The sequence below is a fragment of the Meriones unguiculatus genome, chromosome 3 (assembly GCF_030254825.1).
Source record: "Meriones unguiculatus strain TT.TT164.6M chromosome 3, Bangor_MerUng_6.1, whole genome shotgun sequence".
Lineage (NCBI taxonomy): Eukaryota > Metazoa > Chordata > Mammalia > Rodentia > Muridae > Meriones > Meriones unguiculatus.
In genome coordinates, this window is record NC_083351.1 from 102,900,089 (window position 1) to 102,918,565 (window position 18,477).

At 39.7% G+C, this 18,477-nt stretch overlaps 1 protein-coding gene across 1 annotated transcript in view; it reads right to left on the reverse strand.

Moving 5' to 3' along the window:
* Dnah5 (dynein axonemal heavy chain 5) overlaps nt 1-18,477 on the reverse strand; it is a 256,569-nt gene that overhangs the window by 123,441 nt on the left and 114,651 nt on the right. The window contains exons 38-44 of the mRNA XM_060378798.1: nt 18,157-18,351; nt 14,245-14,379; nt 12,881-12,988; nt 10,423-10,576; nt 6,623-6,769; nt 3,351-3,592; nt 253-429 (exon numbers count right to left, since the gene is read on the reverse strand). Of these exons, the coding sequence (XP_060234781.1) occupies nt 253-429; nt 3,351-3,592; nt 6,623-6,769; nt 10,423-10,576; nt 12,881-12,988; nt 14,245-14,379; nt 18,157-18,351 (1,158 nt within the window). The remainder of the gene's footprint in view (nt 1-252; nt 430-3,350; nt 3,593-6,622; nt 6,770-10,422; nt 10,577-12,880; nt 12,989-14,244; nt 14,380-18,156; nt 18,352-18,477) is intronic.

The window sequence follows — 18,477 nt, forward strand, 5'->3', positions numbered from 1 at the left end:
AAATAAATAAATAAAAATACAGTGGAAATATTTTTAAACAAAACGAATGGCATTTGTTATATAGTTACGCTAACCAGCAACAAAATTCGAATCAATGGCTTGCTTTGTTGTAAGAAAGCTATGGAGGGGGGAAAAATTGGCGTGTCTGAAGGTTGTCCCAAGCCCCAGCACATTCCCACCCACCCTAACCAAAGCTGGTTTGAAATGCTACGCTCTCTGCACAGTGTGCTCAGAGGGAAGCTGATCCCTTACCTTCGGAGGGATCAGGCCTTGCAGCAGGTGGGTGCTCTGCGTGATGACGAAGGCCTCCAGCATCTCCATCTTGTACTCTAGGTTCTGAATGCTGAAACGATACAGCTCCAGGAAAGTGTCCGAGTACAGCTGTCGAAGGATTTCAGCCTCTTGAGGAGATCGTCTCTTGAGAAAACCCTGTGGGTTCAAACACCATGCATTGGTGAAACCAGGAAAGTGACCGCTGGGGCAAGAACATTCTTACGGCATTATTAATTGCTTACCATTAATTAATAATTGTGCAAATGGATATTGTAAGTAAGATGCACCATGCTTGGCTGTAAACTTTTTCATATAATAATTCGTTTAGATCTTCCAAACAACCCTCTGAGATATGAAGTATTTTATAAATTTTAATAACTTATTAAAATTTGTTATTTTGACATTTGACATTTCCATTTCCAGCTTCTATAAACCACCATGCATCCCATGGTTGGTGGGTGGCAAGGCCAGAATTAGAACTGAAAAATTTTGTCTGAGGCATTCACATGGGCACCTCCAATGCCATGCATGCAGAGACAGACCCTAACTTAACGACGGTTAAAATGTACTTAAAACAAACAAACAAACAAAAAAACCCAGGAGGCATCCACAGGGAGTTGATAAGCTGATGAAAAGCAATGAAAGATGAATGAAGAAACTCCATACCCAGGCTTTAAAAATCAAGAAACAAAACAAAAATGTACAATTGTTCCACTATTTTTTTTTCTGACTTAATAAGTAACATAGAAAATACCAAAGATATTCAGAAAGCAGGACAAATTTGTCATTTGGGGCTAAATAAAGAAATTTTTGTAATTCATAGAAAAATATCACTTAAACTTAAGTGTGGGTAATGCCACCCAGAGCTCTGCCACCCACAGTCCCAGACTTTCTTTAGGCTGGTTCTCAAGGGCTCAAGAAATGAGTGTTCCCGTCAACTCGGCAGCCCAGGAAATACTTAGGGACTCAAGACAGAAACAGTAAAATCTTAACTCTGAAGCAGTCATTAGCTCGTGGACCTGCCAGGCTTCCACATTAATGAAACATGACACAGGAATTTTTTTGAGTTAAGGAGGCCAGAGAATGGCTTTTCTCCCTGTGGTAACATCCCACCTCCACAGCCCTCCATGATGGTCCCAACATCTGGAAAGTTTCTTAGGCCACAGCATCCTGACCTAACATTCTTAGTCTGTTTTTTGGTAAATCCTGTTTCTTCATGATCGTGTCCAAAAGGATACTGTGATAACTTTTTAATTATTGCTTTTACTTTTGAGATAATAATAGAATTATCTCATTATCTCTTCCCTTTCCTCCCTCAAAAGCTTCCCATTTACCCCTCCTTGCTCTCTTTCAAATTCATGCTCTCGTTTTTTACTAATTGTTGCTACAGGCAAATATATATGCATGTATATTCCCAAATACATAAATGCAGCCTGCTCAGCCTGTATATTGTTACTTGTATGCATGTTTTCAGGGCTGACAGTTTTCCAGGGGATAGCCATGTGGTGTGCTGTTCTCTGGGGAAAACTCTCTTTCCCACTCTCCGAATTTCTTAGTTAACCTGTCATATTTTGTGTAGGGTTGAGACCCCCTTACACTTTGACCTATTTGTTATTTTTCTAGTACAGCTCGTGTTTACCGGGTCATGTTGATGAGATTTCATGGTGCAGCTGCTGACATTACTGAGAGACAATCCCACGGCAAGCTCCTGATCTTCTGAGGATACTACATCATTTAAACACACGTGAAAGTGTGATTAGGTTTAATGTTACTGTAAAAATCCAGGTGCGGTATGATAGAAGTGTACTTCCTGAGGTGAAAGCCATTTAGTACAATAAAAGTATTTTCAAACAACTTTGTGAATTTTAAATATTTTGAGTGGAAAAATAATGTAATTACAACTAAATTGCACTCTGTTGTGTTAGTGGTCACCCAACACAGATATATGAAGAAAATCTACTGTGAATCTGTAAGCATAAAGAGTCCTGGGTCTCCTCCCTGGAGATTCTAACTTAGTGGGATTTGGATCTGATACTATTGCCTGTATTTTTTTTAATTATCACTGACGAGTGCTTCTGCACACCTAAGAGCACCTATATTTCATTTTGATAGATAGAAAAGCTAATTATACAATATGAAATTCTTAAAAGTGATTTTATAGTCATATTCAAAAATATCATTTTGCTATAAAACATCCTTTTTTTGTATCTCTTTATATATTGTTATGGAGTCTAAACCCTTTTGTAATCCAGAAACATGTAGCTTTTGAAAAGATATTAATAAAAGTTAGAATATGTCCACATAGATATGAGCAAAAAATTATAATAGAAATATAAAATAATATCTACCTAATTTAAATTAAGAAGTTTTAAAATAAAATCATCTTCAAAATATAAAGGCAAATAAAAATTAAAAATCTAGGCATCCATGTCATAACCATGTCATAAAACATGGAAAACATGGGTTATCCAGTAGCACTTACTCTGCTCTTATATTATGGATTTAATTAAACATATATATAAGTGTATAACTATAATAAAATTCTAATTTATATAATCTAGAATATATTGACAGTAATAAACTACTATACCTAATTATAAACTGAAGTGATACCATATGAAATATTTCCAACCACATAGTTAAAATTAATATTATGACTACTGAATCTCATTTTAAAAATCTTTATATACAATTTTAACAAATTGTCTTTAAATTAAAATTCTAAGATAGTTATTCCCAAATTTTATGTGAACAAGTATCTTTCAAAAATGTCATGAATCCCCAAAGTAGTGAAATTAAATTGTACTTTTCAATCCTCAGCCACAGTTTGGCAGGATTATTGATTCATGCAGGCCTGACAATTATCTGGAAATCACAGTTCTAAGTGATCAGAAGGAGGGCTGGAGAAGCCTGTGAGGGGCAATCAGGGTCTGAAATCCCTGTGTGTTCAAGGACCTTTATAAACATTATCATAAAAAGGCAATTACACCACCAGCTGCGGAAGAATCAGCATGCTCACAACGAATGTGAGACTCTTTTCCCTTTTTAATTATACAAAAGGAAGGATTCAGTCATACCTCAAGAATAGGACTCCAGTCAAGGACAGAGGAACTCATGAAAACCATTCCATTTCTTGAGACGGTGGCAGGAGAAGCATTGTCGATATTATGAGGTTCAAAGACAATCTTGCAGTTTGGAGCCATCGGAATCCGATCACCATTGGCCAGTGTCAGAGTTTTATTATCATCCAAAACAGAATTCAGGTTTTCAATCCAGATGGCATCAACGGGACCATCAAGAACCATCCAGATATGTTCCCCTGGAATGCCACCCGGGAGAAGAGGGAGAGAGCACGCAGGCACAGAGGTGCTTACGTAAGGAGCTATGTAGCATCACAGAGACTAAAACCCTATATAATGCCCTTTATCTTTAGAAAAGTTTTGATCTCAATGATAATTAAGTTGTGTGAGCACAAAGGACCTTCTAAAGTTCTGTATGTGCCAGTAAGTTACAAACTATACTGAATCCAAAACTTCTTTGTTCCTTGAACAAATACTCACTGAGCACCTTCTGTATGCTACTGGAATATGAATGAGATAATGTACCACCTTCGGAGAGCTTACATTCTAAGTGAGGAAGACAAACGGATAATCAGAGAAACAACGTAAGAAATTTTAAGCAGATTGAGAGAAGAGGCAGTAGAAAAGATGGTCAATAAAAGATTTTACACAGAGAATGAAGTAACTTAAAGATCTGCAGGTAGAGTTTTTCACATCTATGAAAAGAAGGTACAAAGACCCTGGAGCAGGAACAAGCTTCAGGAGATAAAATGGACAGAACATTTTGTGCCCTCCAAGGTGAGATGTTGAAATCTTATTCTCTAACATTAGGGAATTAGTTAGTGCCTTCAGGAATGGGGTTAGTGCCCTGTGATGAAAAAGAAATCCCTCACTCTTCTGTCCATGAAAGGAAACAACCATAAAGTTGGCAGCCTTTAAAAGAGTGCAAGTTAAATGTCTGTCTGTTTGCAGATGGCTTCATCCACTGTGTTGTATTATAGCCATCCAAAGGGACGAAGAGAAGTAAATAAGACAGTCTGGGCAGGACGAAATCAGACCTAGCTAACAAAATGAGAAGGGATGGTATATCAGTGCAACAAGAAAGATGATGGGGAGGAGCAGGCAAATTCAGTTTTGCATGGGTTAAGACCCTGCAGAAATCCCAGGAGAGCTGTTGATCTGGAAGTTTGGAGGAGAGATAGGGACTACATGTTACAATGTAGAAGCTTTCAGCTTAGAAGTGGCATTTAAAGTCACGGGAAAAAATAGTAAAGAGAGACAGAAGGTCTGTGGACAGAGGCAATGAAGCATTCAGATTTCTGCCAGAGACTGCGCTGTTGCCCCCTCCATCCTCCCACTTTTTCCAGACATCTCAGTTCCAGTGAATGTGGGAGACAGGGTAGCCTGCAGGATGAGAATCTTTGAACCCGAGTAGGCAAGATTCAGGAAGAGTGGCCGCTTGTGAGAGAGATCACTGGAGGCAGAACTATAGTGAGAAGAAAAGGCACTCTGTATTCTATATGCCAAAAATCAACAAAGTTCTTCAGAGTAGTGTGATTTCAGGAGACAATCGAGACACCTGACAGGAGTCACTTAAGGAGATGATTGGAGCTAGAGAATGACAAACAGAAGGCAGCTCAGCAAGAATGCAAATGTAGGTGAAGGTTGTTTGGCTCAGTTGTACTCCTCTTCAGTCTGTCTACCTCTGTCACCAATGCTATCACTGTCTCTTTCTAAATTCCCTTTGCCTTACTGTGAGCACTCTATTCGGGTTAAATGCCTTGGGATCCCTGATGAAACCTTCTGAGCAATAGCAATAGGTGAAATGGTCATCTCAGCAAGGGTCACTTTGAAAGGCAAAGTTTGTGTTCTCTTCAGAGAAACTATTCTCCGAATAATTCTGGGAGGTAAAATTTTATCACTGCATCTACATTTACCCTGGGTTATTGAACATATTAGAAGCAATTTTCCAATTTCTGTTCAGTAGTAGTTACCAATAGGGTCATTTTCACTATCTTTTGACTACCAATATTAACAGGTCAGGATCCTTTCCTTTTGTGAGAACTTGGATGATGCTATCTCTCTTTTACGAATTTATTTATTCATTCGCTTTACATCCCAATCATAGTGCCCCTGCTCTTCTTCTTCCAGTCCCACCCTCCCCTCATTCTTCTCTCTCCCTCCCCCATTCCTCAGAAAAGAGGGACACACACACACACACCAGCTCATCAAGTCACATCAGGACTGAGTGCATCCTCTTCCCCTGTGGTCTGGTGAGGCAGGCCCAAGTCAGAGATAGCCAAGCCTCCCCTTACTAGAACACTGACATGAAGACCAAGCTGCCCATCTTAAACACATCACCACGGTTCTGCTGCCCAAAGTGAAGGCGGGAAGGACCTGCGAGAGCTCCTTCCTCCGGTGTTCTTTACCTGCCTTTGTGCCTCTTGCCCCTTTCTTTCTCAGAAGTGAGGTAGCACAGAGGGGTGAGCTGTCACCATCTCATCCAGCTGAGCTGATATTCTGAGAACACATTGTGCTGTTTACAGTGTCTATTTACAGTGACCATTCAACCTGAACAGCAAGCCCTTCAGTTTTGCTTTAACAATCCAACGCCACTGTCCCCAAAACAGAATGATTTGCCAGCTCACTTTTGGTATATATAATTTTCTACCCAAAGAAGCTCATTTCTGTACATGATTTCACAGGAGAATTGTTTTTTTTTTTTAAACAAGCTGCATAAATGTAAATGTTACATTTTTAAACTATGCAGTGGGTATAATCACAGCAAAAAAAAAATCACTTTATTCAATACTATCAACCTTCCTTTACAGCTTTTCTCTATTTTATTATAAAATATCACAAGGATGTGTAAATATTATTTTAAAAAACAAACATCCTTTAAAGAGGACACATTTGGAGCCAGCAAGATAGCTCAACAGAAAAATGTCCTTGCCTACAAACCCCAAGACCTGAGTTTCAACCCCTGAATCCATATGGTAGAAGCACAGAATCAGCTCCTAACAAGCACACTGTGACATATTATACACACACACACCACACTCCATACCATGTTCACAAAATAAATAAGTAAAATGCAATAAAAATGTTAAAGACAAGATTTAAGTGTAGTAATCAATAATTCCATTACTTCAACACTCAGAAATATACTGAAATCTTTGACTTAGTCTGACTAACATATTTTATGTACAGCACCACTGCGTGGTAAATCTGTCCAGCCATCTATGATTTTGTTTAGAAGGGCAGGTTTAAAATAATGTTTATTCCTCTACCTTTCTTTGCTTTCAGTGTTTTTCTCCAAAGGGTAGAGAATATTCCGTCAGTCCAATCATTTGTGGCCACATCGAGTCGACCAAACATCTGTGCGGCAGTGATTGCTTTGGGATTCATCCTCATTTCTCTGTGCGGTTTTCCACAATCTGCAGCAAGCGCATCCCAATTTTAAACATCTCAGATGTTTCATGAGTCAGTATGAAGCAACATTGCACTAATTTGTCGTGTACTGTCAGCAAGTGGTCAAATATGAGAAGTGAAAAATTACACTGAAAATATATGTCATTCTGCATTCCAAGTTATAATTAGCCTTATTATCCTTTATTGAGTGCAGCACTTTGCTGTCTGTGAAATAAATTCATATTGCCTTGGGGACAAAAGGGATGCCATGCTGGAATGATGTCAGTACTTTCTCAGTGTGTATAAGAATTTTCCCATGGGAGGAGAAGAGGGAGGGAAGGTGGGATTGGGAGGGCACAGGGAGGGGGCTATAGCTGGGATACAAAGTGAATAAATTCTAATTAATAAAAAATAAATAAATTTTAAAAAGCTAAAATAAAGTAAAAAAGAATTATCCATTTATTGGAGGATCCTAACAGAATTTGAGACATGAGGTGGGAGGAATCCCCCCCCCCCTTCGACCCTCTGCTTTTTCTTTTCTCTTTTGTGACTGAGCTTAAGTTGTTGTACATCTTCTGCAGTCTTCAGGCTAGGATTTACACCATCTTATCCTCTGAGTTTTGGTTACACAAGTGCATAACCAGCTCTTCTACATCTCCAATTTAAAAATAACAGGTGACAGGAGTTCTTGGCATCCATCAACATTAAGCCAACTCAGAAAAACTCTCTCTGTGTGTGTATGTGCGTGTTTGTGTGTGTGTATCCATCCCCTACTGCATCTGTTTCCCTAAAGAACGGAACCCAATTTCTAATTTTTAGAACTCACAAAGCAAATTAGGGTAATTATTTGCAGTATTTCATGATGCTAAAGTTCAATCTTACCACAGCTGAGCTTTTGCAATAATTGACATCCACAACACTCTGGCTATGCTACTTTTTAATATAATTACACTTTATGAAAATCTTTAAGTGTATGTTGGTCAGCTTCATGGGTGAAAACTGTATTTATTCTGTTGTACATAAAAGATAAACATCAAAACACAGTACAGTGGGTAAGGCTTTTATTTTCATTTAAGATACAATAACGTTTTTTAAACACTGTAAGAATAAATACTTGACTTTCATAACATTGCTTAAATGAATTCCTCTTGAGTAAGCCGGTGTTTCTGGACTGAGTTCTGATTGTTCCACTGACTGTGACCTACCATGAGCACCACTGCTTACTGTCGATCCTTACAAACCTCCCTCCATATTCTCTTCTCTCCATGGCCAACAGATGGTTTTCTGCAAGCAGGGGTAATCATGGCACACAGAGTTCAATGGCTTCTCTAAACATATGGAATGAAACCCGGGTACTTAGTATGATTAGAAAGCTTCCCATGATTTTGCAGCCAGTCCTGAAGACACCTGATAAACCAGTATCAGATGAAAGGGGAGGAGGTTCTCCCCTATCAGTGGACTTGGAAAGGGGCAGGGAGGAGATGAGAGTGGAAGGGTGGTGGTGGGAGAGAAAGAGGGAGCGGGATATAGCTGGGATACAGAGTTAACAAACTGTAAGTAATATTAAAAAATAAAAATTAAAAAAAAAGCTACCCATGTCACAGCTACTGCCCTAATTTGGGCCCAATGAAGGCAGAGACAGATTCTGGGAGTCATGAATAAAGGGACAAAGAAGGCAGAGACAGATTCTGGGAGTCTTGAATAAAGGGACAAAGAAGCAGCAAGTGAGTAAATGGCATGTCATGAAACTAGTCAACTACAGAATAGACTTAAAAAAAAAAAAGAGGTGGGACATTGGCCATCAGCTCCTCTTCCAACTGGTTAAAGATATGGCTATCTTGAGGACATTAATTCCTTTTCTTTGAGTTACTTCCTCCGCTTGAAATAAAGTATGGGACTAAAAGCTGGGAGGTATCTCCGAAGCTAGAGTGGGGCCTCTCCAACACAGTTACATCTTCAGCAAGGGAGTGCTAAAGAAGAGTGACACTACATGCCAAGACTAAGCATTTGCCATACCTCGAAATGAAGCCTCACCACACACAGCCCCACCACCACCCACAAACAAACTGTATTTCAGCCATGCTGAAGCACTGTGCCAGTGTTATCATACCCTTCCCAATCACTCTTACCCTTTACAGGCTCTTCCTTCTGCAAAAAAATCCTTTTATCCATCAGCTACTGAGCCTCGGGTCTCAGATGAAGTGGTGCCTTCTCTGTACGACTCTCTATAACTTAGAAAGTTTCCCATCCCCTCTCCCTCTGCTCCCATTATAGTTCAAACCTTCCTCACAACAATTACACATTCTGTTATAATTATCTGTGTCTATGCCTGCCTCCCTGCCACATTGTTTACATGCCTTTATATGCTATTTCTCTGCTTCTAATATAAAACCTGGCAGGATAGCACAGTACAGAATATTTAAAAATAATAATAACATTAATTGTATTGTGAATCAGCAAACAACATGCATGGGTCATGCACCTCTTTGATAGGGGTTCCACTCAACTATCTCCTTTGTCTTTTTGATAATTATACTTTTCAACATGAAACAGTGTGTTACTTAATATAATTAATGTTTACCCTATATGCTAAAGCCAAGAGTAAGTTAATAAACAGCAAATCATCTAATAATAAATTTAGCTTTTCAAGGAATTTCTCCCAAAACCACAATGCCAAGTAGTTCAGATATAGCATGCATAATGTATCCACATTGTTTAATGTTTAGCATTTCATTCTGTCCAAGTCACTGACCCTGGTGCATTTGCAGTTTATTGTTAACAGGAGTTGATTGTCAACTATAATAAATGTTGAGCATAATTATGAAAACTTCATCATTTAAAAAAATAAAAATCCCAAACAGAGGGCTTGCAGAATATACAAAAAAATGACATAATAAATCCTGAAGATGTGTGTTTTCAGTTTGGAGGACATAGCTACTGGCAAAGAACAGAATTTTGCACCATCCGAGGCCATCTGGAAGAGCCCTCACAAAATCCATGTTATCCAATAACTTCTAGAAATGAGACTAAACGGATCATACTGAGAGCCCTGCCACAGGTGCCATCAGTCTCCAACAACAAACAACAGTGTACTAGAGTCAGTGAGCTGGGCTCCACTAACAGGAACCCTACAGCACCCTCTCCCCCTCCAATGCTGTGGATTTCATCCCAACAGACAAAGTTCATAAAATTCTGGGATTTAGCTCTGCCACCGCTCAGGCTGCTAACATGTTTACAGTTGAGACTGGAATTATTTTTTGTTACTCAAAAGTAACATTGTATTATGGATTTAATGGGAAGCAGCATGGTATCTTGGAAATTAGCTGATGGGCCCTTACCCTAACTCTCATTCCCATCATTTACCATTTTCTGACCTTGGGCTTTTCTGAGTATGAGCCTCGATTTTTATGCAAAATAACAGCCTCTTCTCCAATTCAACACGAAGAGGAAATTAACTGTGTAAAACACACAGCACAATAAAAATGTCACTTTAAAACATTTCCTTTTTGTGGGTGTGAACACAATGTATTATTTCTTAAATGTTCTCAAATAGTGGTAAATTAGTATTTCTTCCCTAAAAGTGTGTCTGTCTCTCTGACTTTATGTCTCTCTTGAACACTCAAATGTGCTACAACTGTTGAAATGTGTCACCAAGGGCAATGAAATTGCTGCTCCGTACCTGTCATGGCTTTCATCAGGGTGTGGATGCAGGTGGTCTTCCCTGCTCCACTGGGCCCCAGGGTCATCATTCCATGCCTCACCCTCTGTGTTTCAAACAGCTGGATGACTTTCAGTGTCCAAGGAGGGTGGTTAATTAAGCCAGCTTCCTCAACCTGAAACACAACAAAATCCCCATATTAGACAGCATTCAGTGTGAGCCACACTTACTCTGTTGGAGGGTAGAGAAGTAATGGGAGATTGGGGTTAATTATGTGGAGCTTTGGTCTGGGAAGATAGAAAATGATCTGAGAATGGATAGCAGTGATGACTACATAGTAACTGTGTACACAGCCATAGTCATAGTGTGAGGTCACTGACTGCAATCAGACTGCCTCCTTCACAGCATTACGATTACAACTAATAAGCTGGACAGTGTCTACTTAACCACAATTCAAAAACAAAACACGCCTACCATACAGAAACAATGTATGCCAACACAGACAAAGAGTGGCCCACTAGAGGCAAACTATCATCTCAATCTATTAAGAAGTACTTGCTCTTCTCTTCGGGAACTGACTTCAATAATACTAATACTAATACTAATACTTTATTGAATGTAATTTTGAGGATAAACTTAAGAAAAGAGCATTAGGGCTGGTGAGCTGGCTGAGTGGTTAAGAGTGCCGTATGCTCTTCCGAGAGACCCACATTCAATTCACAGCACCTATATGGCAGCTCACAACTGTCCAAAAGCAGTTCCAGGTGGTGTGACATCCTCACACCAATGCACATAAAATAAAATTAAAATAAATTATTAAAAAGAGAAAAGAGCATTAAATGGCAAAAAGGAAAAAAATGTATAGTATGTCAGATTGATTGAAAGTCCATGTAACTTCTAAGCAATCGCAATACAAGTTATAGTATCTGTGCATCTATGCTTTCTTTCTTCTAAAAACGTGGAGTGTGGAAGCTTCCAAACACTGTTCTAATATTAATCTGCAAATGAGATGATGAGATTGTTACTATGAATAGGTAAGAAAATTGAAACATGGAATGATCAGTTTTCCATGAGGTATAACTTTTAGTCATGGAGTTGGGATCTGAACCCAAAAACAGCCAGGCCTAAGATCTATTTATAAAATAACTACATTATTTTTGAACTCTTTATAAATCATGGTTTTATGTTGACTAGACTAATGTTGAGTTCATGAATTCAATTACGTTGTTGAGCCCAGAAGATGGTATTTTGCACTTTCTCTTATCTGGTTCATGCATTCTTTCTGTACCCTCTTTCATGATGTTCCCTGAGCTACAGAGAGGAAGTTATCCACACACCTCCAAACACATTCTAACATGGTCAGTCCTGGTTAAACTCAGTAAGTTGCAGAACCAAACAAAAAAAACATGAATCTGGGAAGGGGGTTTATAGTAAAGAAGGAGGTAAATAGGGTGGGTGGGAAGGAGGAAAAAAAGCAAAGATATATATATATATATACAGAATATCATATACACTTATGAAATTATCAAAGAATTTAAGTAATAAAATATTAAAAACAAAAATAATTTTGGATAATGATCATGTACCATCATGTTATGAACACTCTTCAGAAAGTCCATGGCCTACTATTACCTTACATAAGCCATCTTATAAATTACTTAGCCTTTTAGAAGGGCTTTAATTAATTTAGCCAAATGATGAGGAAATATTTTTGCAGAATGAATTATTACTCTTTATTGATCAGTAAGTAAATGCAGACTTCAGTGCACAAATTCTTAAGCAAAAATATACAGTAACTACCACATCTGAATTACATTGAAATATTTTCAAGAAAATCAATTTTATGTTGTAAACTAAGGACAAATAAGAACAATAAGGACAAAACATTTTTTTTCTAAAATTGTTCTTCAAGGAAGGTAAACTTGGGCATATAAGTTTTACATGGTCCACCTCCACACGTAGAAAGATCAATTAAATAGCAGCAACTGTCCATAAATCCAGATGCCTGAGTAGGCACACTGCAATGGACCCCTCCATCACAGAGATTATGAAAGACAGAACAAGTGCCCAGAGGAAAAGAATGAATATATGAAGTTACATGTCATCACTTCAAGTAGAACACAGAAACACAAATCTGGAGACCACTGTGGCAGACAGCAGAGCCAAGCTGAGGTCCAGCAGGAAGTCATCGGAGTCCCCACAGGCCCTGACAATCTTGACATTTTATTCTAAATCTAGCAGAATGGGTCCCACTAATGCTGCAGCCATTTGGAAGTGACTCCCTGGACATGCGACTATGGGAAATCAGGAAAGCTCTGTCGGGGAGCTTCATCAATGACCTGTACAGACCTCTCATTTGAAAAAGCTGCAGCAGCATTGTCATTTTTGGAGACACAGGTAAGGTGAGGACATTTCTCTTGATCCCCCCAAAACTCAGACAAATGAGACACAGCCCTCATTTCACCATGAAATGCATTACCTGTTTCCTGATTGCTGTCTCCAGCTCAGGGTAGCCTGCTTTGTCCAAAAGAATATTTGGAAATAGATCTTCAATCAAACTCAAGAACAGGGGTTCATCTTCATCAATCTACAAAGAACAAAGAAAGAACAGCAATGAATTTTACCACAAATACAGAATATACAGAAAATTTGAAAATGCTCAACACAGGCCAGGGTGGCCATAAGTAGATAAATAGAACCTCTACCAAATTTAAATAATATGCTCCTCACATCTCCCATAATTACAAAGTTAAGATGAGCAAAGATAAAAAAATTTAAAAAAAAACAGAAGAAAAGAAAACCTTATCTACATAACAAATATTTCAGGAAAATCCCCCATTCAGAAGACAGTAGTCTTCAATTTCTAACTTAAGCTAAAGATATTATCTTAATGAAATATATTTGTAAATTAATAAACTGGAATCTGGTTTCTATTTCATTTTGAAACAAAAGCAGCATTTTGTTTGTTGATTGACACTACAGAGACACTGACACTAGACATTGATTTCTGGTAGTTACTGTGAGAATAGGAAACTGCATTGTCTTCCTCTATGGCCTGCTAAGGATGCTCCCCTCTCAAGAGGAGGTAATTAAAGAGCCAGCCACTGAGCTGATGAGACCTGATAGGCTAGGGTCAGATGAAAGGGGAGTAGGACCTTCCCTATTAGTGGACTTGGAAAGGGGCACTTGGAGAGGAGGAGAGGGAGGGAGGGTGGGATTGGGAGAGAATGAGGGAGAGGGCTACAGCTGAGATACAAAGTGAATAAACTGTAAATAATATAAAAATAAAAATTAAATTAAAGAAAGGAATGGGAAACCGTTACATCCTTATAAAACACAACCCCTTATCAGGCCCTGAGGACATTTTAAAAGCAAGATTTTTATCTACCACACAGAAATGATTTAACCTACTTAGGTCTTTATTGTGTGAGTTTTTAAAATAATTTATTATTATATTTTCTGGGCATGTTCTGTCTGTGTATATGTCTGTGTAGCATATGTGTCCTGTTGCCTATGAAGGCAAGTACCATGTAGATGCTGGGGACGAAACCTGGGTCTTCTTGAAGAGCAGCCAATGCTCTTAGGTATTCTTAACTGCTGAACCATCTCTCCAGCCCTGTGTATAGCTTGTCTTTTAATTGATTCAATTCTATGGAAATAGAACTATTTCTGACTAGAGGTGAGCTATTTGAAAGGGGGAAAAAACTTCTCAAAATGTATAATTTAAACTCTGCACTTGATCTGAGAACCGGGCATTTAAATAAATTTAAATAAATATTTCTAAATTCGATTCGTTAAACTCGTCCTGAAGCAGGTGGAATTAGTTCCCCCTGTGAGTCTCACCAATTTGGAAAGGTTCATGTCACGCAGCACACGCATCACGATGGTGGATTCTGTATCCGCGGGACTGGCTCTTTTTGCTGCCCCCAGTGTGCGCAGAACAGACAGAATGTTCCGCAGACCGAAGTCGTAGTGAACCTGAAGAAATAGAGATGCTGGGCTTATTTCTAATAATATCCTACTAGGGAAACAGTACAAATTTGGTTGAAAACACATTGCATGTTCCATTGATAAATTAATGAATTCCAAAAAAATTAAAATAAAAAAAATAATGTCATGGGTGAGCAGGTCCTGAGGATGTGAGCTCAGGGAAGCTGGCCCCAGCCCTCCCTGGCTGCAGCGCTGGGAAAGAGGGCCTCTGCACCTCACCTGGTCAAAGCAGGAGAGGGTGTGGGCACGGGAGAGCTGAAAAGCTGAACAACTCAACTACCTCCCAGGCCCAGGACCCAGGCCTTGAGTTGGCCCACCCCAACAGCTGCCCCATCTGTGAACTGCTGGAGCCCATAAAGAGACTGGTTCTGCAAAATCAAAGCTGCAGGATCTCCATGACAGGGCAACAACAGGATATCTGAGAGGAATCCTGGAGAGGATCCAGTATTGATGGTGTAGCAGAAGCCAGAGTCCTCAAACTAGACCAATGGGTCATTGCAATGAACATTTGCAAGCACAGCTGTTTGGGGCAGAAGGCAGACTGTGTGGCATCCCACAGCTTGCATGCAAGAGACTCTACTTTGGGTTGGGTTGGGTTGGGCTTGTTTGTTTGTTTGTTTGTTTGGGGGATGAAGTTGCAAATATGGAGGGTGGATATGGAGCAATGAAGACATAAGTGGAATTTGGGTGCATAATGTGAAATTCACAAAGAATCAATAAAAAGCTTTAAAAAACAATGAAACAATTTTTTTTCTTTACTGATACACTTTTTTAAAACTGAAGACCATCCAAGAGTCTCTCCTTTTACCATCATTAGCTTAAGTCCTTGGGTTAAAACTAAGTTGAGTGTAGATAACGGGAAAGGTACAAATTCCCTTTTAGACTGTGACATCCCTCTGCCTTCCTCTGAGTCATTCATACATATAAAAATGTATTTGTGTGTCTATGGTTAAAATTCAGGACCAGAACCAAACTCAGACACTGCACTCTCAAACATTTGCTAATAATATAGGGATATTAAGCATGAGGAGGAGAAGCCACATTCCAGAATTACCTGAAGGAAGAATCCCACTAAATCTGGAGCCATGCCCCAGTTTTGTGCTTAATATAATAATTATGAAAGTTCTACATTCCAAATGTTAGCATATATGAGGTGAATAATTAAAATCCCATTATCCAACCACTGTGGAATACAGCTGGCAGTTCTAAAAATTAAAAATGGAGCAAGCAGGCAGGTGCATGGGCTGAGGCCTGTAATCCCAACACCTGGAGACTGATGCAGAAGGATTTCAGAGCGGGATGGCAAGTTCCAAGCCAACCTGTGTACCATAGTGAGACAGTGTCTTAAAAAGGTGAGGAGACCTTCCATATGATGCAAGAACCCCGCTGTAAGCCCAATCTCAAAGTGATATTTGAACAACAATATAAAATATTTATACCTTACTGTTCACAAAACATAGAAGCAGGGAGCAGCCCAAATTCCTGGCTGCCCTGCACCAGATGAATAGAGAAGCAAAACACAGCATTTTCACACAGCGGATTATTATTTAGCCACATAAAGAAGGCCACATACCGCATCACAGAGGAACCTTGAAGAGACCACGCTGACTGAAGTATGTCAGCCAAAGAAAAACAAAAACTGTACGCTTTTGTTTATATGAGTTATCTATTAAGTTGGTAGAAAATTGGAAGAGTGATTACCAGGGGCTTGGAGGTGGGAGAAGGAAAGTGTCAAATAGTAGAGTTTAGTTTGTAAGAAAAGAAATTATGAAAAATTTCTGTAAATCTATTTGTTGTGATTACACTTAATGCTACTGAACTCTACACTTGAAATGGCTGATTTCACAAGTTATGTATTTTACCACAATAAAGTCCTGACTACGTAAAAACAAAAACAAAATTAAACATCATCAATTAATGTAACAGGGAGTACTGCATCTCACTCATTGCATATGCATTGAGGGTGGAGAATGTGAAAGCACTCAGAGTCACTTCCTGCCTTCGGGGGATTCAAGTTCTTTACCAAAAACAAAGATATGAAATGTAAGTAAATGTGCACAAAAGTAGCAATGTCTTCAAAGTATGAGTGGATGGAACTAATCAAGTGAGACTTCCTTTCAGAACTGTAACTGTGTTAAGAGCCTGAAGGAGAACCTTGTCAGGGGATAACTGCCCTGGGTGCACTGGTTGCTGTCATTTTGTGAGGGCTTTGTGATTGTGACAGCAGGAGTGAAGCAGGGGCAGGGCAGAAGCAGTGGAGACAAGGGCAGGAGTCACTGGCTTGGAAAGTTCTCTACATCCAAGGACTAGAAGGGACAAGATAATTCAGTAAGCTGAGGCCCAATCAAAAGTGAGATAAAATCCAAGCTCTAGCCAGTACCTTTACTGCAGTCTTGCGACATACACTGGACCCACTCAAGCTGGCTTCAGTTCCCCAGACATTATGAAATATTGTCCAACGCATCAGGCCATACAAACGTAATGTGATAACTCATATCTCCTAGCCGTTAACTGTCATGAGGGCCTTATCTGCTATCCCAAACACATAAGGAAACTATCAAGAAGTTTGCAGCAGAATAAGCAACAGAATCTGACTAACAGAATTAGTCAAATTAGTTAAACACCACGTTGGTGAGCTTAAGTGTAAGACGAGTCAATGACACAGTAGTTCCTGAAAACTATGCCAACATTTAGTGTACCATGATGTACACCCAAGACATGCAAACCGCCAACAGCAATATCATTCACATTCTAGCTCTTATATCAGTTTGCAGAGTAACCACATCGCTTCTATACTCGAAGTAGTAATTTCCTTAAATGTACTTCTTAACAAAAGTCCAGAGAAAATTTTGTTTGGGCTTCGGAGATAACTGTGCGGCCAAGTGCTGTGTAACCATGAAGATCTGACATCAGTCTAAAATCCCATGCCAAAAAGAAAGGAAGAGAGAAAGAAAGAACAAAAGAAAAGAAAAGCCAGGCGTGGTGGCACACACATGAATTCACGGAGACAGACAGGTCCACAGTTCTCAATAGGTTGCTCAGCTAGCCCAGGCCAGTGAGAGACCCTGTGTCCTAAAAGCCAAGGAGGACAGTGCCTTAGAAACAGTTCATGAAGGGAGGAGGGAGGGTGGGATTGGGATGGGAGGAGGGAGGGGCTTATGGGGGGATGCAGAATGAATAAAGTGTAATTGATGAAAAATTAAAAAAAAAAAAAAAAGAAAGTGAAAAAAAAAAAAAAAAAGAAACAGTTCATGAAGCTGACTTCCCATCCATGTGCATGTGTACACAATGCACGTGTACCTGCACACATACCCAGCAGGCGTGCACACATGCTCGCATGTATGTACACATACACACAAAGCAGCTGCTGTCATTTTATACTTAGCATCAAAGGTGCCTCGTCAAGATCTGGTCTAAGCTAAGGAGCTGTTGGCGATGGGTGGCTGCTGGGAGGGAGAGTTGGCTTCTAACAAGCGTACGGCCTAAGGGACTATCCATGCTCCAGTAGACAGCCCCGCACCATGCACACACTGGCGGCACTAAGTGGACCCGAGTGATTGTTTCAGGAGTGCATGAAATTGGGAGAGAAGACCAGTGAAGAAGATCAATGAGGAACCGGAGGGACAGAATCCAGGGTGGATTCATCAAAATACAGTATATGCATATGTGAAATTTCCAAACAATTTTTCAGAACAACTGAAAACATCCCAGTGAACAGAGAGATGAAATGTGGTTAGCTCCATGGAGACCTTCAGAATAACACACCTGCTTCGAGAGCTGCTCCTCACACAGCCGGTAGAGTGTGAAAAATTTCCTGGCCAGAACCACATTGTCGATGAAGCCACAGCTGGCCAACTTCACCCGGATGATAATCTGACGGTCGGGGACCATCATGGACACGGAGCGGAAGTTGATCTTCAAGTTCTCGGGGAGCTCCTGGCGCCCAGCGTAGCCAGGGTTCTAAATGGAAGCAAAACCCAAGAACGAATGACGTACTCCTGGGGCAACTGGGACACACCGGCGTGATAGTAAAAGATTCATTATGCACACAACAAATCTGGAATGTCAGCTGTGGAGCTCATTTAT